Source organism: Grus americana, chromosome 4 (assembly GCF_028858705.1).
Source record: "Grus americana isolate bGruAme1 chromosome 4, bGruAme1.mat, whole genome shotgun sequence".
Classification (NCBI taxonomy): Eukaryota; Metazoa; Chordata; class Aves; order Gruiformes; family Gruidae; genus Grus; species Grus americana.
Genome location: NC_072855.1, coordinates 42,121,402 through 42,144,736, shown reverse-complemented (window position 1 = coordinate 42,144,736; position 23,335 = coordinate 42,121,402). Strand labels below are relative to the sequence as shown.

Genomic DNA, 23,335 nt, shown 5'->3' with positions numbered 1-23,335 from the left:
AGAGTTGATGAGACGCAACTCTTCTAAGACTTAATTACAATTATTAAGGCATTGATTTAAATGTCTTTGAAGCAGGAATCTCTTTTAAGAGGAAAGTCATTTTAAAAATGTAGACCGTCACCCCTGTTTTGTGATTGAAATGTTTTCAAAAGCATCTGAATGCCTTGGAATACCTTTGTGTCACTGAAAAGTAGCGTGGTTTAGGTTTCTCAGGACCACACTTAGAATTTTGCTCAGCTTGCTACCATGTCTGAGATGTGGACTATGGTGGTGTAGTTCAAGACAGCCTATTGAGTCAGACTGACTTGTCCACAGCTGCTGGATTCTGGTTCTTCATAAGGTTAATGAAGTGGAGTAGGGAAAATGTTCCGAGGGACTGGTGCTTCTGCAGTTAATTGACTGCATAGGATTTGGCAGTTTTCTGTAGCAGTTAAGCAGAATCACTCTCACGCTGTATAAGTTCCTGTTTTTTCAAAGGAGGTGGGCTGAGCATGACTGTCAATGCCTATTTTGGAAAGTGAGGGAGATGTTTGGCCTGGATACATGAATGGAATGTCTTGAGAAAGCCCACATGGCCTGAGGAGGAAAAAAAACCCAACAAAAACCAAACCAACTGTGATCAGATGATGTGGGAGCCTGAACCAAGTAAACTCTGGTTTTGCGCTTGCCTTGAGGCTTATGCCTTGCAGATTCCTGTCTTGGGTGATTCTGTCTGTGTAATCATGGCTGTGGGCACTTGGAGTGATCACAGAATAAATTAAAGTGATGAAAAGTTCATTATTTTCTTAGACGTTTGTAACCAAGCCAACATTGGTACCTAGTTTTCATGAGTTTAGACTGCTAGTTTAGCTACAATATGACATCTTTTAAAAATTAATTTAAATGAGCTTTTTTAAAAATGAAAGCATTAAGTAGATGTAATGTTTTACAATTTCCATTCTTCTTTCATTTTTCTGTTTAAATGAGGCATTTCACCATGTAATAAGTTTGCTTTTCATTCACTGGCATTTTTTTACTATACCGACTTCTAAGAAAGTGTCTAAGTGCCTGAAATGTCTTATTGAAAGTAGAAGGAAAAATTATAGTGAGATAACTGAATCGTACACTTAAGGTTTTAACTTGCTTTACCTTCTGATGTAAATGTCTTTTATAAGCTGTCTCCTTAATTTCCAAAAGAGTAAGAAGCAGTAGAAATAAAAAAGCTCAAAGAATGTATTTTTCTATAAAGCTGTCATATTTTTGACAAAATAATCAAGTAGAGTAGTATCTCCTTAGCATTTTTGGCAGAGTTTTCTGCTGTGTGGTTCTAATGTAAAAGTCAAGCAGAATGTCTAGGAGTAAGATCTGGGATGATTTGACATGCACTTTTTTGATGGCCATGCTGATTTAAGCAGTTCCTATTGCTCATTCCTGCCCAAGTTCCTGGCAAGAGGATGGAAACAAATGGCAGAGTCAGGGCAAGGGTTGCTTAAGCCAGAAGAGCCACTTGTAATGGAAAAAAAATGCATTACAAACCGTGATAGAAAATTTCTGTTAGAAACATGTTGCTGCTCCCTTTTATTAACGTGTTTTATAGCATAGCTTACTGTCTAACTGCCTTGTAGTTCTTAATGAGAAATAAGAACTTCTTCTTTTCCCTCCCCTTCATCCCCTTTTCATTTTTTTGTCCAGAGATTAACGTACGAAGAAAAAATGGCTCGTCGTTTGCTGGGAGCAGACAGTGCTGCAACTGTCTTCAATATACAGGAACCAGAAGAAGAGCCTGCTATACAGGTGCCACATAACTCTACAGTTTCATAGGAAAATAAAAAATTCCTTTCAATTTTTCTTTTTTACAGGCTGTGATTGTCTTAAAAAAAAAAAAAAAGTCCTACATAAGACAGTGAATATGCACAAGATAGGGCAGTTTTGATTACAGAAGTCATGTGTTATATATCAGTGAAGTAAACTGGAGGATCACATGCCTATTGCTCAGTTTTTCCAGAAGGCTGAGAGTTCTCAAATGTCTGCTGTCTGCTTTAAACTCTTCCGTTTATCCTATTCTGTCCTGACCTTTAAGTCTCTCAAGGCAAAAATACATCTACTATCTTGAAACCATCTTCTCTTTATTTGTGTAATCCACACTTTTTGGATGCAGACCAAAAACACAACAGAAAGTCTGCTTGAAAGGCCAGGTACACGTTCTCATTGTTCAGATGCCAGAGTTGCTATTCGGAAATGTATAGCGTTCGTTTGCTTATGTTACCACATAAAGTACATTCTCCTGATAAAAACTCTGAGAAACTGTCATGTATGCCTCTTGGTCTTCTTTCTGTCTCTTGATCTTTTTTTCTACCCTTGCAGGAAGCTCGCTCTGCTGGTGCTTCTGTAGTGAGTCCTGTGGATATTCAAAAGGTTAACGTTTTCACCCTTTTCTGTCTTGCTTTGTTGTCTACTGATTTTTTTTTTTTTTTCTCGGACATCTTTGCCCTTTCCCTTCTACTGTTCTTGGTTAATAACATGAGGTCACCTAGCATTAATAACTGGGGAGATTTGGGCAGCACTCCCTTCAGGGTGTTAAAGTTGTTCTATAAGCCTAATTGAGTGCCGGCAGCTTAACCACAGTAATGGCGTGCTCCAGAATCTTTCTGCTGTAACGTTAACATACACTGCTGCTAAGTGCCTTGCATCCAAATCAGCTGTTCTTTATATATACCACGTGTATTTCATGGTTTACTTTTATTAAAAAAAATTCAGGGAACAAAGAAATTAAAAAAATATCTGCAGTTTACAAAGGTATTTCTCTCTTCTTCCATTTTTTACCATTATTGAGGTATATGATTAGTTCTAGAACCAGTCAGTAGAAAGACTGTCATTCCCAGACCAGAGGTAATGATAGAGGATGGGTATGTGAAAGGAGGCTTCGTATGAGATGTGTTCTATCTTAAATAAAATAAGGGTCAGAGACAATGGCCAAAGGTCATTTGAAAGAGTGCCTGAATTTCTACTGGCTGAGAAGAGTGTTGGCTAATAAAGATTTTTTTTTTCCTGCTTCTGAGCTTTCTTACATTCTGGCATTATCTTTGTTATCACTAAGATTCAAAGCAGGACTTCTGTACTGCAAAGTAGAGTGAACAGTTCAAGAAAGTAAGTAACTGTGTATGTCACAGTAAAGTTTCCTAGTATGTGAATAACAAACAAGCAGTAGTGTTTTACACTGGATGAAACTTTCCACTCTTCTTTCTATACCTTGAATACTCTTATGATGAATTTCGTTTTTAAGGAAGAAGTGATACTTCTGGCCAAAGGAGACCATGGCAACAGGAGTAAAGGGAGGCAACTATCATGGACTGCCAGTGTTGCCATTTTCTTCCCCCCCCCCCCCCATTTTTACAGGCAACTGTAAACAAAATCGTTTTAGCCTTCTGGTGCAGCCTCTGGTAATAGTGCTATGCAAATAGCAGATGTGAACCATATGGTCTTCTGACCATCTGGAAACAAAACCAACCCTAAATCTGCCTGTACCCTTAAGGAAATATTAGTGTTTCCTTTGTCTTTATGAACTGCTTCAGAATACTTTTATTGTTATAGGCTTTTCTTAAAAATGGAAAGAAAGCAACCAATGACTTTCCTTCCCCTTATAAATTAGACCTTAAGATAACACAAAATACAATTTTTGCCTCATACCAGATGTCTTCATTGTTTCATAGGGAAGTTATTGAAGGCATGGATTATAGTGTTTTTCTTCAACAAGATACAGTTTCCTTTTATATGTAAAACCTTAATGTATTGTCAAAGATTGTAGAAAAAAAAATTAGGAACACATCTTGCTGAGCAATGTGTTGAAGCTGGACACTAATATGTACCGTTCTTGTTTGACAGGAGTATAAAGTCTCCAGCTTTGAGCAAAGATTGATCAGTGAAATTGAATACAGGCTCGAGAGATCTCCTGTGGAAGAATCAGATGATGAGGTGCAACATGGAGATGAACCTGTTGATAACAGTATGTCACCATATTTTGAGATAAAGCTGAAGCATTACAAAATCTTTGAGGGAATGCCAGTCACATTTACATGCAAAGTGGCAGGAAACCCAAAGCCAAAGGTAAGAAAAGAGGGTAAATGTTTCTAGAAATGCTCTGAAGTGTTCTGTATTGGCACCTTACAGTCAGCCTCTGGACTGTATGGGCTGTATCTTACAGGAACAGCAGACATTGTTTCTTGACAAGAAAGATTCCTAGCTGGTATAAAGTGTCAAATCTCTTTTGACATCTCTGGAATTATTTAGATTCATACTAGTCAAAAATGAGGCTTCAGCTTTTAGTTACTCCCTCCTGAGACTTCATCTTAGTTATTTTACCTAGAAGTAATACTTCCGTCACTTTCAGAGTTACCTTCAGGGTACATCTGTACCACAGAATGCAGCACAATGCTAGAAAACCCCATGTGAGCTGGCATGGTAGTCCCAAAAGCTGCCTTATCAGGTTAACGTGGTTAATTAGCTCAGGCACAGCAACATGCTAATGCAAAAATATGTTGCTTCTGTTTTAGGAGCTGGTGTCATATCTCTGCATTCTTTGGTGTTGCAGAGTTTATATCTACACACCCTAACAAGACTAAATTTTATTGGAAGTTAGAGGAAGGCATAATAAAATACCATAAGCTCCCATATATTCCAACAGCAAGATGAGACATGATCGTGAAGTTTTAATGATGAGCTTCTGAGGGAGGGTTGGGCTTGGGAGGCATTTCCTTTTAGCAAGTGTAAAAGTACCAGTTGCGTGATGTCAGTAGTCTGGAAGAATGCCTTCCTTTGGTAGGTTGTGTTTTAACCATTTCAAAAATTGCTTGGCAATCAACAGATGCATTATGCAGCAGGCACACAGCAGTAGCTTCTTCAGCTTCCTTGCCAAAGTCAGTATCTTCCCCGTGAGGTCCCTGCAGCTCTTACAGTGACCTCTTGTGGCTAGGGGCTCTTTTCTTCTTAGACAAGATCAAAGATGCCTTATCTCTTAGATAAGCAGCCACATCCAAATCTCTCATCTAGTGTAAGTTTTACAAGTATTTAGGATTTTGAACAGAGATAAATGCAAATGACTTTACATGTCCAATGATATAGGTGTATGCTACTGGACAAACTGTAAAAAGAAAACTGGAGTTTGTCAGGTAGCAGAAAAGGAACAACAGAGAACTAGGGCTACGTCTACGTTAATTAGTAGTACAGACCAGAATGAAATATCCATCCCTGTGTGCATTTCAGGAGGTTTTACTTCAGGCTAGCTCTAATCTTGTCCCACAGACTGAAGCAGATGCAGCACATTAGATGTGTTCTTGGAGCACATTTTCTGGCTTTGTTTCATCTGAAAGGAATCCAATTCTGTGCTCAAAGACCACAACACGATGTGAACCACTGCAGAGTAAGTGGGGCTGATCAGTATACTCATATCAAAAAAGCACTCCTGCTTCGAACTGAAGACACACACTGAGAAGATTAGCCCAGTCTGACTGGAAACCAAACCTTTGGTGTCCAGCATGACTTTTGAGATGACCGTACAGCAAAGTCTGTTGTGCTGAATGAGGGTGGAAGACAAAAGGGTTTGCTGGTGTTAGAGGTGCAGTGCGCTGCCAGAGAGGTAATCTTTTTGCCCAAGGCTTATGACTAAGTTGCTAGATGACCTATTATGAGTCAGCCTTAGTCAGCTTCACCATTCCCTAATTTTCACAGTTTTCAATTAAGGTGTAGTTTCACAGGCATCTTAATCTGATTTCAGACAGATGAAAGAGGATGTCTCCTTTCCCTCGCTCACCTTGTTTTGGCGTTAGGGATTGCACAGCCAAGAAACCACATTGTTAGTACTTCTCCTAAAGCACAGCATTATAAAGGAGTATCTGATGTGAATGCACTGATTCAGAGACGATGTTCTGTTTTTCTGCAGCGTGAAAGCATGCACATTAAGAAGTGATTTGCTTTTGCACCTGGGAGTGTGACCCTTTATTCCATTCACTTGCAGATGCTTTGTGGGATTTGTTAAGTTGCTTGGGATGGAACCAATTTCAGTCCTGTTGGATGGCTACTTGTTAGCTGAGCTTTGCAAATGTCAAAGGCTCTACCTTCCCCTCATCTGCCGGAGCATGCCAAGATAGCAGTTTGGAAATGCTCGATGGCTGAGGGCTGCCCTTCTGCTGTCATTTGTTGAAGCTGGAAGTGTTGTCCTGTATAAATTCTTTACTTTGGCAAATGAAAAGCTGGAAATAATTTACTAACTTGAAGCTCCTCCCTTCTAAGTATTCTGTCAGCTCTGCCAAGGAATGGCTTTGGGAAGGACTGTGGTGTTTCTAAAATCTGGCATTCATTACAAGGGATTTTTCTAAGCGGGGTTATTGGCTTGATTATTTTTTCCCCTGAACATGCCATGTAAATTGAATACTGATGTGCAAATTCTGTCTTCATAAATATGACCTTTTAAATCTGAGTCTACTTTTATTATAACCTTCGGTGTAATGTAAAACTGTTTTCTCATTAAAATGAGAACCTGTGGTTATACAGGAGGGATTGTGGAATACCTCTTTTTAAGGGATCTTTCTCTTCAGAATTAGGACAACACCATACAAAAGGTTAATTGAAACATGGATGTGGCATAAAGCTCATGCTGCTCGCTCTTCACATGGCTGAATGTAATTCTTAGTGATTAAAAATGCCTGTGCTACCCAAGATCAAAAAAACCCTTTTGTACTGTGTATTCCATTGTATTTCTAGTAATTACACATTGGTTTCTGAAAATCTGGTGCAAATAAAAGCAGTCCAGATGCAGTGTGCAGTGCTTACGTAGTTTAATGGTACATTTATTAAAAGGTATCCTAGAAAAAAATACTTCACTGCAAGGGCCATTGTCTCCAGCAGTGGTAGTGTTTTACTTATTAACTCTATCTCAGATAAAGGTAATATTAAGAATTTAGTGCTCATAAGTAAAACCCAGTGATGCCAATGCTTATAAACTTAGTGGAAAGAAGTATTGGACAACATACGCATGATGTTTGTTTGGATAGCTGGTTCAGTTCATATTTGCATGTATTTCCATGTAATAATTCCTGGCATGTCTCCTGATATTTCTGATAAGTGCATTGTTATTACATAATTACTACTTAACACAGTAGATTTCCAAGCAACGTTATGACACATGTAAAGCATGCAAGTTAAAACTCATTTTTTGCAGCTATGTTGTTACCAGCGTCCATTAGGATGTGTATATAAGTGATCAAGTATCTTTTGCATCTCCAGTAAGCGCTCGGTCAGCAGACGAGAAGACATGACTAAATCTTTTGTTAGCACCACAGAGTCTCTGCAAGGTTGCTGACAGACAAAATGGGAAACAAGTATAACCAGCTATTGAGGAAATGAAATCATTTCTAGTTACACATAATGCTTGTTAATATAAAAACCATACGTGGTAATTAATTTTTAAGGGAAATTTCCACTCATTCCCTCCAAAACGTTCTCCATTGTCTTTTTGTGAAATTTAAAAGTATGTGCTTAACTTTTCCCCCCAAGTGAGTGAATTTAGAGCTTTGAAATGTTGGCACGTATGAAGAACCTGGCATTTGAAACTCCGTCAGGAATTGTGCTTTGTCACTTCATTTTACTGGAAAGCCGGCACCCTTTCCTCACTGTAAGACCTAAATTCCCACTTTAAGAATTAGACTGAGGACAATGTGTGTGTTTTCCTCATCCTAAATAGTCCCAGCAGTCGTGCGACCAGGACAAATACAGTTGTCGTACTTTGTACGAGTTAACCTCATAAAAATTGTGTAGGTATCTGCACAAGCGACTTAATGCTGAACGCCACTGATGTTACGGCATAATACACGCTTGAGAAATGACAAGTAAATAATGTCCTACTTAAATATGGGCTTGGGGAACTGACTACAGCCTTCCTGATAGAAAATTTTTCACGTGTTTTCATGCATACAGCAGGCTTTTCTTTTGATTCCAGTGGATTTCAGTTTGGGGGTTTATATTATTTTTAAAATATAGCAAAAAAACCCCAACCCCAAAGCTAGGTCAAAATATCTGGGGTGGGTTTTTTTGCCTCAAGTTTGAGGCATTAAAACCACTTCCATATTTTTTGTGTAATTCATGGATTACTATAAAATATTATTCTGCATACATCATTTTTTTGGCTGGCTGAAAGTAGATCTTGGGTCAGCCAGAGACTAAAATTATGTATCAAAAGTAATGGAAAAGACCTGTTTGATAGATAATGTAACTGTTCTGTACAGCTTGGAACTGTGCTGGTGTTGGCGTACAATTATTAAAGGCTAGCTACGTGCCGACTTGCTTTGAAGTATTTCCTATCGCTTTGTAAAGCTGTCCATTTCTGGAGGTGTCTGTCCCATCGGGGTGACGCTGTTGGTTTCAATCGTGTAATTCTGCTGAGCTGGCCTGTTGGCAGGCTGAACTGCTCGCTGCCAGCCTAAGCGGCTGAATCCCCTTCGGGCTTTTCGGTCCGGTCCAGTCAGTGTAATGGATATGAGACAAAACTGGTGTTTCAGCTGTGAGATCATTACTTCTATTTTATTCATCATTGAATTAATAATTACCTTGGTTTATGTTTTTATTTTCTGGAGAGAGAGCAATAGCATTCTTAAGTTCTTTCTGCAACTTCTTCAGATTTAAGTGAAATAATAATTAAAAATTAGTAATCTTCTCTGAAATAGATCTTTTCATTGTAATGTTATTTTCAGTTCTTGTAATGTTTGGCTGCTGTTCTGTCCTTGGGATGGGCACAGCCCTTACGTACCTCTACATTTCTTCAGTAAATGTTCATGCTGCCATCTTTTTCTTTGAACGATTGCTAATCTGTAGCTTGGCATTTAGTGAAAGTGGTTCATGGCGTGTGGTTCTGCACTTTTACTAGTTGATCAAATCAGTTTTCCTTTAATGCTTACTGGAGCAGTTTTCAGCAGTTAAGATTTGTTAGCACTATTAATTGAGAAATGATGACAATGAGCACCCACCTCTTAGCAGCCGTGCCTTGTTTTTTTTCCTGCAGATCTATTGGTTTAAAGATGGGAAGCAAATTTCTAAACGAAGCGATCACTACCGAATTCAAAGAGAACCTGATGGAACTTGTTCACTGCATACTGCAGCCTCCACCCTGGATGATGATGGGAATTACACTATCATGGCTGCTAACCCACAGGTAAATGAAGGTTTGGCTCCAGAGCAAACATGCTTCTGGGCATAAATCTTCAGAAAACGATCTCATCTTACGTATACATGATTTAATTAAATGATGAGGTCACCATAAAGTATGTAAGTTAGATTTCTGTTTTCATCTTGCATCAGTAGGGTGGGACCTTTCTATCTCCAAGAGATTAGCAATTCAACAGCAGGTTTTTTCCTATGGTTTGAGGTTTCAGAGGGGAGGGGTGTTGTTTTTAATCACTCTTCCACCATTTGTTTCAGCTGATAACATCTCAGTGTCCTAACTGAGCATGGATTGCATACATGCTATAAAGGGAGAAAAAATCCAATTTACCAGCAGAAGTAACCCAATCCAGCGATTTTTCTTCTGTTGACACTACTCACTGGCTGAGGCCAACTTTTTGAAATGAGTGGGAGCGTGTCACACCTCAACATGTTTACATTAGGCAGTGATCGCAGTTCTGTAAGGTGAAAAATTCTAGTGCTTACTATGTAGGGGGGCGGTCTCCTGCCTTGATCTCCAAGTCTTAAACAATGGTTTTCTGAAACATGGAGCGTTACTGGTTTTGTAGTATTACTTGTTCTTCGCAGACCCAATACAGGAGCTGATGTATCCAACAATAACCCACTAGTACTTCAGACATAACTAAACTTACAGTTCACGCATCCCACTGAAGTAACTTTTTCAATCCACTGTTCCTACAGCACAGCAAATTGATTTGCATGTGAGAAACCAAGGCAGTAACATAACTTTAGGGATGTAACGAATTATTTTCTTCTGCAGCACCAAATATCTTGCCAAGACCAGGCCTGCAAGTAGAATCACACTGTAAAATAACAAACTGTATCACTGAGACGGAGTTTATTCTGAACAGGAGTGTTGTGCTCTGTTATGAACGTTGCTAGGTTACTTAGCATGACGCTGCCATTTTTGCCTTGCTCTTTAGCTGTCAGTCCTGCAGTGTGCTTGTGAACGGGTGGGATTGCGTGCACAGACGATGCACAAATAGCAGTTTTTTAGGCTAGATGTACAAACTGCAGTGCTTAAATCCAGGTAGTTTAGCTATTATTTCTACATGTACTAATAACAGAAATAAAGAAATAATGATGAAATCGCATAAGGGCAAGGGAATTCTTCAAGCTGGGAGCTTTTACCCCTAGATTACCATTGTGTTGTTAGAACACTTGGTACCATTTAAATTGTGGAAATTCACAGCAGGTTTAAAAATGATAAATACATACATACATGCTCAAGGTAAGAAGTGAATCCTGTTCATCTGCCTGTAAGTGTTGTGTTAGTGTACGTACAGAGTTTCCCTCTGTAGTGTTACTGTGTGATCCAGAGTCTCAGAGAACTCAGTGAATAAACTGTCATGTTTTGGGCACTGTACTCTGCCCCTGAATATTCAGGGCCTGCTTCTTAGCATTTCTTAGTCTGGGTCATGCTCATTCAATGACACCACAGTGACCTAGGCTATCAGTTCTGGTCATCAATGACACTACTTTTTTATTTTTTGATGTACTAAAATGAGCTGATTTTGTGTTGTTCCTAGTTTGGGGATTGAAAAAGCAGTTTTGTTAAATGATACAATTCTGCATCTGTGCTTTTTCCCCCTCTTTGGAGAAGAACCAGACGCATCCTCCTCTGGCTCCACTAAACAAAACATCTGCCTGTTTCACCAAGCCCATTCTATTCTTTCTTTGCAGCGTAATTCCCAAGCAAACATACTTATCTCTTCTACTATTTGCTTGATTTTACTATGTGTTTAACAGTACAATGGAGGCAAAGAAGGGCTATGAGTTAATGTACTAGCCTTTTACATTCAAATATCTGGATTCCAATTCTTTTAAGTCATCCTGAGTGGAAATAATTTTGGCATAGCCTTCTCGATTCTAATGGAAAGTTGTCCACATCTCAAAGCTATCACAAACTTAGGCGAATTTGGCAACCTTTAAGAAAAGCGAAATACGTAAATATAAGGGAGCCTACATCAGGATTCTGATGGAGTGTAGATATTTGCTAGGCTGTTGCTGTGTTTTGGTCATTGCTATTGGAACTACCAAATGACAAAGCAAAAAGGCATGTTCTTAGTTGAAAGAAATTGATTTTATTAAAGCAAAGGATTCAGTTCACTAAAGCTTTGCCAGTTTATGCCATCTCACAATATGGACCAATATTACAGGATTTATGTATGTAAAATGATTTGTTGACACACCCTGGAAACCGTCCCTGGGAGTTAACCCGGCAGGCAGCATTGCCTGTGACGCAAAGCGCAGTGCTCTGGAATTAAGGTTCCAAACCACTGGGGTTTACAGTAAAATTTGCCATCTAACTGAATCCAGAGCAAACTGACCCCAGGCCTTAGAAAAACCCAAACCCTTGCCTGTTGGAGGCCTTTAGTTACAGGTTACAGCCCTTAACCGATCTCTTTCCATGAGCTGTGTGGGCTCCAGGCAAGTCCTCATTTTCATCTCTTCTTTTATCCCATGCTCTCTGCTTCCTTGCACTGTGCATCCATAGTCCTCGATCTGGATTTCCCTTCTTTTCTAAGCCATCTTCTCATGAATTACTTCCTTCCCATTCATCCCATGACTTTTCCAAATCTTTGGCCTCCTGCTTGTTCTTCCCTACCCAAATTCCTTACTGTCCTTCGTGTTTCTATTTGTGATGCCTTCACATATTGAGGTATGCAGAAATTATCCCAAAACATGTGAATTAATCGCCTTCCAGAAAAAAGATGAGTATGCAGTGGTGCCTAAAATAGAAATGTATTTGTTCCAGGTGGTTCTAATAGTCTTGTAACACACAAAAAAGCTTTTGCTTAAGAAATTGCTGCAGGTCATGCACAATGGCTTATTTTAACACAAGTATTGTTCTTGTGGACTGACTCGGTCATGGGAAAAAAAGTGGGACACAGGGACTTCATTTCTAACAGCCCAGCAGTAACAGCAAGGTCATTGCTGTTTGAAGGCTGCTTGTGACCCCAGTGAAATTGTCTTTCAATGGGCTTTGGCCGGTTGTTAACACATGGCTATTTGCAACCCTGGAATTACTGGGACAAAAATATTTGTCACTTTTATGACGACAGACTTGAGTGTGGAGCTTGCAGCTTCGAACTGAAACACACTGCAAAGCTGATGCGGGTGTGGCCTTACTGCTACCAGTCTGGGGGGCAGGCAGACAGATGTACATCTTCTACACATTTGTCAAAGAAAAACTTCCAGGTGGAACATTTTAACCATGACTCTGTTAGTCACAATTATTCCAGCTTGTTCTGTGTTAGATTGGCAGCTGATAATATAGTATCAGAAGGTATCTTGACAAATGTTTTTCAGTGACTTAATGAAAGAAGAGATTGTGTTACAGACTCTGTAACAGGTGGGCAAAAAAGGAAGAGATGAGGTTGACCATTTATTAATATTATGTGCTTTTAAGTCTTTTAATGTTCCTCCTCTCCATCACCATCACAGGGCAGAGTAAGTTGCACAGGCAGGCTGATGGTTCAAGCTGTAAATCAAAGAGGCCGCAGTCCTTGGTCGCCTTCTGGACAGCCGCATATGAGAAGGTACTTGAAGCTTTTTTTTTCTTTTTCCTTTAATAACATGTGCTTTGCAAAATTATTATGGTAAGAAATAGAATGTGAAGTAAGAAGGTAAGTTAAAAGTATGGCATTCAGGAAGAAATATGACCTCTGCTGTCTAAAAATTTGTGCAAAGCCTTGCATCCTCAGAAGTATAAGTGACCTCTGCAATGCCATGGCTTTCAAGTATCTTTAATTTTGCCTGGCTTCTTTCTTTGTGATGTTCACTAATTACTCCTTATCTCAAATGATACTGTCAGCTGTTGGGAAGGACCTTGTCACTTTTTTTTCCTCTTTTCTAAACATCTCACCTGTCCAGGATTCTACCAGGAACCTGCACTTTCTGCAGCTTTTAATAAGCATTCATTTAAAGGAAGGGCAGAAATAACTGCATGCCAAAGAAGTTTATTAGATTTACATTAGAAATATTTCAGTGATTTCAGTTCAGGTTCTTGTAAGGGATTATGAGTCATAAAGTATTAAACTTATCTTTGGTGAGGTTACAATTATTCACATACAAAACTTCGGTTTATGTTTTTGGACCATATAAGGGAATTTTCCCTTTGAATACTTTTTTTTTTATTACCCAAAGCATTTATGAGGCTACTTAGCACAGCTTAGACATCTTTAGATGATACAAAAAAATTAATTTGGGTTACCCAAACAGAACATGCTGCCATGATGAGGCACCTGTTTTGCTTAATGGTCACAACGGCCAGAGAATCTCCATATTGTCCAAGTAATATATAGAATAGATGTAATTACATGCAGTCAATGTGCAATGAAGAAATGATTCCTGTAATAATTAGTGATAGCAGTATGTACCGTAGAACTGCTGCACATGCAACAGGCTCTCTTCCTGCCTCTGATAACTAGAAAGTATTAGGAAGCGAGGCTGGTGTTTAAAAGATCTGGTCAGTCTTACTCCTGCTCTGAACAAGTTGGGCTTCCCACAGTCCTCAAAGTGTTTCCCAGCATCTGTCAGTGAGTCGTCCTACCAACTCCCCCTCTAGCACTTCGTGTTTAGGCCCGTTAAGCCCAAAGCTCAGGCTCCTTGTGGAGGGGAATGTCCTGCTATCGCCCCAGTGTGAGAACAGCCCGAGAAAAGCTGGGTCCATCCGGTGCAGCCTGTCCAGTCAATAACGGGTAAAATGAAAAGTATGTTAATCCCTGAAGGGAAAAGCTGCCATGAAGAGTCAGGTTTCAGCTGAATCAAAGGTGAGAAAAGGGAAAAGTCTTTAAAAACAGGGGCAGGAGAAAGGAAGATAGGTACAGGTAAGAGCAGTGAGCAGCTGACACTTCTGTACCTCTGAAGGCAACAGCGTGGGTGTCTCTGCAACGGGTCACACCATACGTGAAGGGCACATCCTGCTCCCTTTCCTTACGGAAGGTCTGTTTCTGCTAAGCATTCAGCACAACCCTATTCCTGTTCAATGACATGTCCCACCTCTCCCACCCATATGATGAATTATGGGCATGTCAAACCTCCCTAAGGCAGACTCCCACCACCCACTTTTTCTCATGTAACATACTGCTATACTGCGCTCCCCTGTATACTATGGTATTTGCCACACGTGTTGCTGTGTACTGTTGATAAGTAACACTCCTGTGACATTACAATATTATTTCTACAAGCATTTCTGCTTGAGAGCAACAAAATCTTTTTTTTTTTTTTTAACAAGTGTAATTATTAGCTTAATGAACTTTATGACTTGTTACACTGTTGACAGGCTTTTTCCTGACGTATTTTTAGTCTCTTAGAGAATGTGTTCTGGCAGAACAGTTTTTTGTCATCTTCACTATGTCACAGACTTTTTAAAACACCCTTTGTAGTTGCTATTTCTTTTTTAATGTATCTTTCTGAAATTTGCTTAGCTTGCAAACATTATCTCTTCTTAGGATTACTTAGCGAAGGAAAAACTTTTGAATTGTCTGACATGTCCAAAGCTTGGGCTCAATCCCTCAGACAACACAGTGCTCAACATTGTAGCACCTACGCTGTCTTTTGGCACGCTTCAGCCAGAGTCCCAAATAAATCATCTTAAAATGCATGAGATTTCAGGAAGATTTAAAAAAGAAATATTCCTATTGCCCCTGCTCTCAATTAGAGGCTTAATTTGAACTTAAAGGAGATAATGGAGATTAAGTAATGATCGTTTCATATGGTCAAGTCATAAAGTCTTCCCCAGCTTCTTGCTTGCTGAAATGCCTAATGCGTTGTGCCACACCAACCCCTGGAGTCTTCCCTGGACACATTTAGTACGTGATGTCACTATTGCTGAAACTAATCCTTGCCATTTGATGCCCACATCACAACTCTGAAGAACCCACAACTAATCCAAGGGTATTCCAGTCCATTGCAATTTGTCATTCCCAGACAGCTGAAGTACTCAGCTCTACTCATTTCATTGGTTCTTTAAAACCACAAAATAATTTCAAATTAAAATAACCCTGGTTTCACCTCTCAAGGTAAAGGCTTAAAAGTAGTCTGCAATTTTAGAGTTAAATTTAAAGAGGTAAAAAGAAAGGCATTATTAATTTCTGACTCTAGACTAAAGGGCATGCTGATCTAGGTTTCCTTTCAAATATGTAATTTGAAAACTTAGTTTTCATGATTCAAGAACATACTATCAGAAAAAAAGTAATCTTTGGTAACAAACTCTAACACTTTTCTGTTTTCCATTTCACTTGTGTAAGTTCCTGCAAGAGGATGTTACTGTAGGCAGCAGTTGGCTGTAGAATGGAATCCATCAGAGTTGATCAGGCATGGACAAAAACTGATCTAAAATATTCTTTCAATTACATGTTTCTTTGATTAGTAAATCCCACAAAGGGAATAATGCTAATTTCAATTGGAAAAAAATCCAGTTAGAGGAACCACTTACAAAAAAGATTTGATAGATAAATTAACAGGCAAGAATAGCTGATGCTGAAAATGGCTTAAATGGTATTGTGGAAGCTTTATGGTGATTAATACTGTTTCTGGGCTCAGGAGTTATTTTTCCTTCTTAGTATTTTTTAGTAAAATTTTTACAGGACCTTTATTAAGAACAATTTAATGACCAAAGTTTTTCTTCCTATTGCTCACAAATGAAATTCTCATTGTCACAGTTTGGTGGTTTTGAAAATGTTCAAGAATATCTCAAACAAAAAACCTGTTCCATGAGGACTAAGTATCTAGAGCAGTTAAACTTTAATCCGGAGAATTTTCTGTATGGTCTTCAGGGGTGCAGAACAGGAGGAGATGAAAAACAAGTCTGGTGTGAAAAGTCTCTCTCAACTGAGTTAGCGTTTAGCTGCTGTTATTTTCTGAAAGGTAAACATAACTAACGATCAGTACCTGCACTTTCTGGTGTAATCAGCAGCAGTGAAGGGATTAAATATGCAGGACATTGGCAATGGAGAACTGAAGCCATATGCTGAGGTCTACCAACTTCTTTCATTCCTATTTCAGTGATTTAAAGATGAGCTCTAAATAAATCATAGAATCATGGGTAAATAAATGATTATCACAAGCAATTATTCTGCAGCAAGTTGTTTTCTAGATCACATTTTGCCACAACATGTGAATTAAATGAAAGTAATTAATAAGTACAGTATCATAAATAACTCAGCCCGATGAGCCAAATGCTACCAGTGTATGTGTGTAAATATGGAGTGATTATGGTGTAGGTCAGAGGAGTGATTTAAAATTCAAAGCAGTCTTGTAAGTGATTTTGGTGGTTCTGATTTAGCAGAGAAAAAAAATAATTTACCTTTATTTCATGTTATTTTAAGACCACGATCTCGCTCAAGGGACAGTGGTGATGAAAATGAACCAATTCAGGAACGATTCTTCCGGCCTCATTTTCTGCAGGCTCCTGGAGACCTGACTGTTCAAGAAGGAAAGCTATGCAGAATGGACTGCAAGGCAAGTATCGTGTGATGGACAGCAGCAACTTTTCAATTACATTAGCTGATTCAAAACCCAAGTTAGTGTTTTTTAAAGCTACTGTACCTATTGGCAGTTTCAGTGCCTGTCAATTGGTCAAATAATCTTACTGCTCATGAACAATGCTCTCCTCTCCAGTGAATGTGCTTCAGGCAAATCTCTTACAGCTCACGGGAAACTGATTTTTAGAACTCAGCTATGCTAGGGTGTGGAGGGAAGCAGGGCACACTATAAAGACAGTGTGCTGCTCCATTTTAAGTCCTTTTACTACTTGAGTTTCAATTCCCCATTAAAGTTTCAAACAATATAATCTTGATTTATGACTTTGCCTAATGGAATCAATTAAGGCTTGGTCTTCTGTTTACTTTATGCTGATATATTTGTGAGAAGCTATTTGTTTTCAAGCAGTACCCACAGCAAACGGCACGGCTTTCAAAAGTACAAGACTTGTTCACGCAGACCAAGCATTCGCTCACTGGTGCAGGTGGTGCTGTCACTAGCTTACACCTGTGTGGAATGGAACTTAAGAGTTCTGTGACTAGTGAGCTAACATCTTTTTGTCTGCAAGTTTTCCACAAGAAGTTAATCTAGAAAGGAGTATCTTCTCATTCCACGTGAAGAGCAAACAATAAAAAAAGACAAAAGGTGTCACTTTGCCGCTTGTTTTGCAATGTATTATTACTTAGCTTCTAGCATATCTAAACGCTGATCTTTTTTCAGTCACGCCCATAAGACATGATGGAATTCAGGGAGTTGGCCAGAAAGTAAGTAAATGAATACAACTGACTCAATGTGTAATTCAGGACAGAATTCGATCTTTAAATCTTGTGGTACACCTGCAGCAGCAAACAAAACCAAACTTCTCTGAAGTAACAAGTCAGGACTCCTCCACTGTTTCGTATGGCTAAGACCATTTCCCATTGTTCTGTTTACACTTAAGGTTAGTGGATTACCAACTCCAGATTTAAGCTGGCAACTTAATGGAAGACCAATTCGTCCTGATAGTTCACACAAAATGCTGGTGCGGGAGAATGGCGTGCACTCCTTGATCATAGAACCAGTCACAGCCAGAGATGCTGGAATCTACACGTGCATTGCCAGCAATCGAGCTGGTGAAAATACATTCAGCCTGGAGCTTGTTGTTGCAGGTAACACCTTCATGCTAAGCTTCCACACTCAGCACTGTCAGGCTAAGATGATAAAGGAAAATATAAGTGCTGTCAAATGACGTGCTAGGGGGGTAAGGAAAGGAAACCAAGCAGTAACAGAACCATAGTACAGTTAATAGGTGATACATTTATGTTATGCCGTGGCATAAGCTGACTGGCAAGTACCCGCTGTGGGCTGTTGCGCAGCCGAGGCCACGAACCAGACTATTTACTTGAATGGGGTTTTTAATGGCAATTTGTGCAGACCCAGATCTACCAGTGGGTAGCTGCTATGAGACGATTTGTGTGTTTCATGGCATATTAGACTAATGCCCTTCCAGCCTTCTGGTAGAGCAGCAGTTCCTTCGATAATTAAAAGCCCATCCTTTTATGGAGTATGAAGGAGCACTGTTTAACAAGCACTGTGCAGCCAGTTTATTGAGTCTTCATGCTCCACATTTCAATCCTTTCGGGAAGGGGGGCAACCCTCAGCTCTATTAATGCTCACTTTTCCCCTGTTAAAATACTGGTTGGGATTGTTTTCTTCAGATGAACCAGGATTGGACTTTGTGATTAATGAAGACCACACTTACGTTTCCTGCCACTTAGATTTTTCATTATTGGTTTTTAGCATGTTGCTGAAAGAAAGGCCACATTTTCATAGACTAGTCTCAACATGACTGCAATCTTTATTTTCACAGCTAAGGAAGTGCACAAAGCACCTGTGTTTATAGAGAAGCTACAAAACACAGGTGTGACTGAGGGATTCCCAGTGCGACTGGAGTGTCGAATCTCGGGGGAGCCATCTCCTCAGATATTTTGGAAGAAGGAGAATGAGTCACTCACCTACAACACTGACCGAGTGAGGTTAGACTGACTTAGAATAATCTCCCCATGTATAACTTCAATGACTTGTTATCCTGTAGCACAAATGAAAACCTAGAAGGTCTTAAGAATGCTTTGTGTGAACAGCAGCTCAAAAGTATTAACTAGTCATTGCAATAATTTATGACATGTACTCAAATTTGCGGCCAGCCTGGTTGCTGAGCCAGAATTAAAATGTTAGTTGTTTTCCAGCCTCGGACTAAAAAAAAACTATCTTTGCATTTTAAGCATGTGGAATAGTTTTTCTCTCCTAGAACTAAGACTTATAGAAATTTACTGGTGAAAACCTAGGCTCCCAAGTAAAGCAGCTATCTGCAGCTCAGCAGAAACCTTGATTCATAACTCTGCTGTGTAGTTAAGCAACTAAGATTCAATTTTTTTTTTAATATTCTAAGATCTATAAACTTGTCTTCAATATTTGATAACACTTTGCACAAATGTTTAAAAGCGAACTCATATTGCAAGAAAAGGAACTCGTTACTGATACGAGACACTGCAATAAATTGCTGTCTTTCTAAATAACTAAGAGTATTTCAGTACCTTGTTCCTCAAGTTTTTCATCCTTTCCCCAAAAAGTCTGGCTAAGTTCTGGCGTCCCTACTACTTAAATCAGATTTCCAGATGTCTTAATCTGTAATGGTGAAAGAGAAGTTACTTCATGCATTTTTGCTTCTTAGTTTTCAATATAGGATATTAAACTGCCAGATTATCAAGCATACTCAAGGGGGTTTTTTCCACTTGCTAATTTCAGAGGAAGCTCCATGTTAATTAAAAGTGGACTATAATTGATCTGTAGCTAGGATTGGGTCTGTTTACATTTAAAAATAGCCTACACTCTTTTACAATTCAAATAGTAATTTTCTACTTTTCTTTTTTTAAGCATGCACCAGGATAACTACGGCTACATTTGCCTGCTTATTCAGGGAGCTACAAAGGAGGATGCCGGTTGGTATACCGTGTCAGCTAAGAATGAGGCTGGGATTGTGTCTTGCACTGCCAGGTTGGATGTTTATAGTAAGTGACTTCAGTTTTCATGATCACATTAATCCCCTCAAAAGCAACAGTTCTCTAAGTTTCAGTTTATTCACAGAATGGTTTACTTTGGTCTCTCTCTCTTTTGTTTATAGTTTCTCCTCAATAATAACGATCCACATCAAGACAACAAATGCTCTGTCAAAGTACATTTCGCCATCTTTCAGATACCTAAAGCAAAACAAGCATGCATGCTTTTGGGTTTTGCTTACTATATTAAATATAGCTAATTAACAACAGATAACGGCATGATTACATTATTTTTGTGGATCATTATTACTATTGCTCTGCTAGCACTTCCCTAACCTTTGGTACTCTTTTGTACATGAGTCTGTAACACACCTGTGACAGCTACCAGAAGTGTAGTAGATGTTTTTATGGCTTTCTGCTTAATTATTCAGTTTGCTCCAAAGCAGTCCCTTACATAGTGAATGTTTTCTTAAACCAAAATCTCTTACCAGTCTTCTTGTAACAAGAATTCAGGGAGGTAGGGCAGGGGGAAGGGGAGAGGTTGGAATGACAAAGGATGGTTTGGGGGGGGGGTGTGGGGGAGTGGTAGTGGGACATGTGAATTAGAGACTTGGCTCAGCATTCTTCAGCACAGAAGGGGTGGCAATGGCAACCAGCTGATTTCCTTTTATATACAACAAATAACCCTTGAACAGGCCTGTCACTGTAGTATCAGTGCATGGAAACAAACCCCCTGCTGTTACCCTTCTCAGTGACACAAGGAAAGGTAGAAAGCAACGCCAAAAAGGCAAAGTAACAAACACAAAGCACTATTGTTTTTACTTGCCACATTTGAAGGTGAAACTAAATGCTGAGGGGGGAAAAAAACAAAAAAACAACCATGACCAAGAAATGAAACAAACTTACCTTTGATATAATGGTTTTCTGCTGCTCAGAAATCAGTATCTCCTTTACAAAGGGTTGAGTGTTCATCTGGCATGCTTTGTCGCACAATTCAAGATGGCTAACATTTACTTTCTTTCCTTTTTAATCTATAGCTCAGTGGCAACAACCACCTCAGACAACCAAGCCAAAGAAGGTGCGGCCCTCAGCCAGCCGATACGCTGCACTTTGTGACCAAGGACTAGACATCAAAGCAGCTTTCCAGCCTGAAGCAAACCCAGTCCACCTGACAATGCAATCTGGCTTGGTAGAGAGCGATGATCTGTAGGTCCAACTGCCACTTCCATCATTTTCTTTCAAAGCAGAAACACTGAAAGCCATTGCCTTGACCAACGATACTCCTATGTCACTTTATGCAAAGGCAGACACCTTCGAGTACAAAAGATAAACAACAAACACAGTAACCATATATTCTTATTCATTATACCAAATTAGAAGAATAGATAGATTATTAATAGAAATGTACACATTGCACAACAAATCACATTCACCAGTTCCTTATACCTAAGTTGCTTCAGCTGTTAAGAATAACCCTTTTCATAAAGGCAAAAAATACATCAGAGCGACATTTTTCAAAGAGAACACTATTTATCACTACATGCCTTCATAAGCAGTAAGTAGATGCTACATAATCTTAATGGTGCAAAATGTTTTATTTGAGGCCATTAGATCACAAAGAAAATTAGAATGTATGGTTATCTATAGTTCTAAAATGGCAATGCATTCTGGTAGCTACAATGAACAAGTGCAATATTGTAAGAATAAAACAGGAAGGGACGAGGAAGGGAAACGTAAGCAAATGCTGTATCTCTGCAAACTGCTTTCTGTTCTACAACAAAAAAAATCTTGTCTTAAATGCTGTTAGTATGGACAAGTCTATAAAGCACCACCAACACTGCAATTTTAAATTCTTGTGTATTTTTCCTTTTTGCCATCTAGGAGGAGGCTTACTTACAAACATACAGCAAAGACAGTTTAAGCATAGGTAATTTAACCTCTTCGAGATAACGAAGAACAAGAGCTGACATGTAATAACAGTCTACTCCAGACTATAACTATTGGTAACTAGATGGGGGAAAAAAATGCTGACAGTATGAACCACTGCAGGAGGTTACTGCAAGGGGTGGGAGGGGGACAGGGCGAGAGGCTGAAACTCTCTTTGAATTTCCTGAAGACAGTCTGTAACCTCGTAATACTCCCATTTAAGAATCTGAAATTCTAAGGTGAGCTGAAAACTAGGGAGTGTATGTATGGGACGTTCGATTGTTTAAAGCTTGTGTAACGTGTTATATGAGGATTTTAGAAATGTGCAGTAAGTGAAAAATGGGTTGAGACTGCAATAAGAATTTAAATGACAAGTATACACCACAGGTGATAAGCTTGCAGATCTGAGGAAGTAGAAAATGAAGATGGACAAAAAAACCAAAATGGGGTTTTTTTCTTAACATAGCACCTCTCTGATAGATTTTTTTTTTTTTCTTCTCCTGACTGTATGCAAATGACAGCTCTTTTAATGGGTAGAGTCTGTGCGACACAGATGAAAAGCCTGAAGGCTACTTTCAGAATGCAAGGCAAATCCACACCAAACTGGAGCCCCACCTAAGTCAGACCTGGCTTGGTAGTTTTAAATTAGAACCAAATGAATGGAAGAATTACTAGGCCTGACAAGAAAAATGAGCATTTGATGGTACGAGCTACGATACTTTGCTATGAAAGGAAAACACTGTATTCCTTATATGAAGCACATATATGGTATCTTTATTTATAAGAAAAGTGTTGAAATCTTTTATCTCAGTTCAGTTATTCAGAAGTCCTGTACTTAGGGTTTTTTAATTTTGTAATTGTGTACACCATATATTGCATTACTGCTATACATGTATTGCTTTGTAAGTACACAAAGTTTGTTTTGTTTTTTAGTGACTAATAAACTTTAGCACATAAGGTAGTACTATTCTGGTGCAGGATATGACCAGTTACGGGGATCGTTAATCTAGATTAACGTCATAGTCTGTCATCTGGGAGTAATCTGATTCTATTCTAGAAAAGTATGTCATATCATTTGCCAAATTTTTCTTGACTGTGACATGCTAATTTACTTTTTTGTTTAGCTTCACTAGCATTATTTTGCCACCTTTTATTTGTATTTATAAAAAAAATGTATTATCATTACTTTGGATTGTTGTGCTGATATAATGTGGGTTTAACATCAATAAATATTACACAAATAGAAAGTTTTCCTTCTGGTAAAGACTATTAACTGTTTCAGTAGAAGCATGCAAATGTAAGGTTTAGAAGTTTTAAACATTATGAGTACAGATGAAATGAGGGCTACATGCAGCACCTAAAAATGACTTGAGTTTACCAGAATATTCTGCTTGTGACCTGGAATCTTGTTTAAACAAAACAGAGGAACATGAGCCATAAAGTCTGGGAAACTTTTGCTCAACAAAAGTACTTGAAGATGCTTTTTTTAATACATTACAAAATAGGCAGGTCTATTTTGTATGTCTAGTAATTGCAAGATGACATCACAACCGACTCTAAGTAAAGGGCATGGTCCAAGCGCTGTTACATTCATCTTCTAACCAGGCAATATCAAAATTTAAAAACTAAAATGTTAAGATTTACCTGTAAACCCCTGAATATTAACTCCTTTCCTTTCT

At 38.9% G+C, this 23,335-nt stretch overlaps 2 protein-coding genes and 1 long non-coding RNA gene across 13 annotated transcripts in view; 1 reads left to right on the top strand and 2 right to left on the bottom strand.

Annotated features, from left to right (window-relative positions):
- The window catches only part of PALLD (palladin, cytoskeletal associated protein), a 204,749-nt gene extending 181,846 nt beyond the window's left edge, over positions 1–22,903 (top strand). For 6 of the 8 annotated variants that reach the window (XM_054824611.1, XM_054824614.1, XM_054824615.1 and 3 more), the window contains 10 exons: positions 1,672–1,773; positions 2,344–2,394; positions 3,862–4,083; positions 9,029–9,178; positions 12,655–12,749; positions 16,542–16,674; positions 17,636–17,843; positions 18,545–18,710; positions 19,609–19,742; positions 20,768–22,903. In XM_054824611.1, the coding sequence (XP_054680586.1) occupies positions 1,672–1,773; positions 2,344–2,394; positions 3,862–4,083; positions 9,029–9,178; positions 12,655–12,749; positions 16,542–16,674; positions 17,636–17,843; positions 18,545–18,710; positions 19,609–19,742; positions 20,768–20,940 (1,434 nt within the window). In that variant the 3' untranslated portion in view covers positions 20,941–22,903. Of the gene's footprint in view, positions 1–1,671; positions 1,774–2,343; positions 2,395–3,861; positions 4,084–9,028; positions 9,179–12,654; positions 12,750–16,541; positions 16,675–17,635; positions 17,844–18,544; positions 18,711–19,608; positions 19,743–19,855; positions 19,907–20,767 lie in introns of all 8 variants that reach the window. The other 2 variants (XM_054824613.1, XM_054824612.1) reach the window with 2 other exon arrangements.
- On the bottom strand, positions 14,256–20,774 carry LOC129206030 (uncharacterized). Of its 2 annotated transcripts, none has more exons than XR_008576956.1 (3): positions 20,637–20,774; positions 16,520–16,636; positions 14,256–16,235 (listed from the first exon to the last, which is right to left on the bottom strand). It is a non-coding gene; the product is annotated as an uncharacterized LOC129206030 (long non-coding RNA). The 2 variants fall into 2 exon arrangements; XR_008576957.1 differs by having other exon boundaries at positions 14,256–16,073.
- The window catches only part of CBR4 (carbonyl reductase 4), a 21,436-nt gene continuing 19,005 nt past the window's right edge, over positions 20,905–23,335 (bottom strand). For all 3 annotated transcript variants that reach the window (XR_008576954.1, XR_008576955.1, XR_008576953.1), the window contains one exon: positions 20,905–21,041. The gene's annotated coding sequence lies outside the window, so the exon portion shown is untranslated. The remainder of the gene's footprint in view (positions 21,042–23,335) is intronic.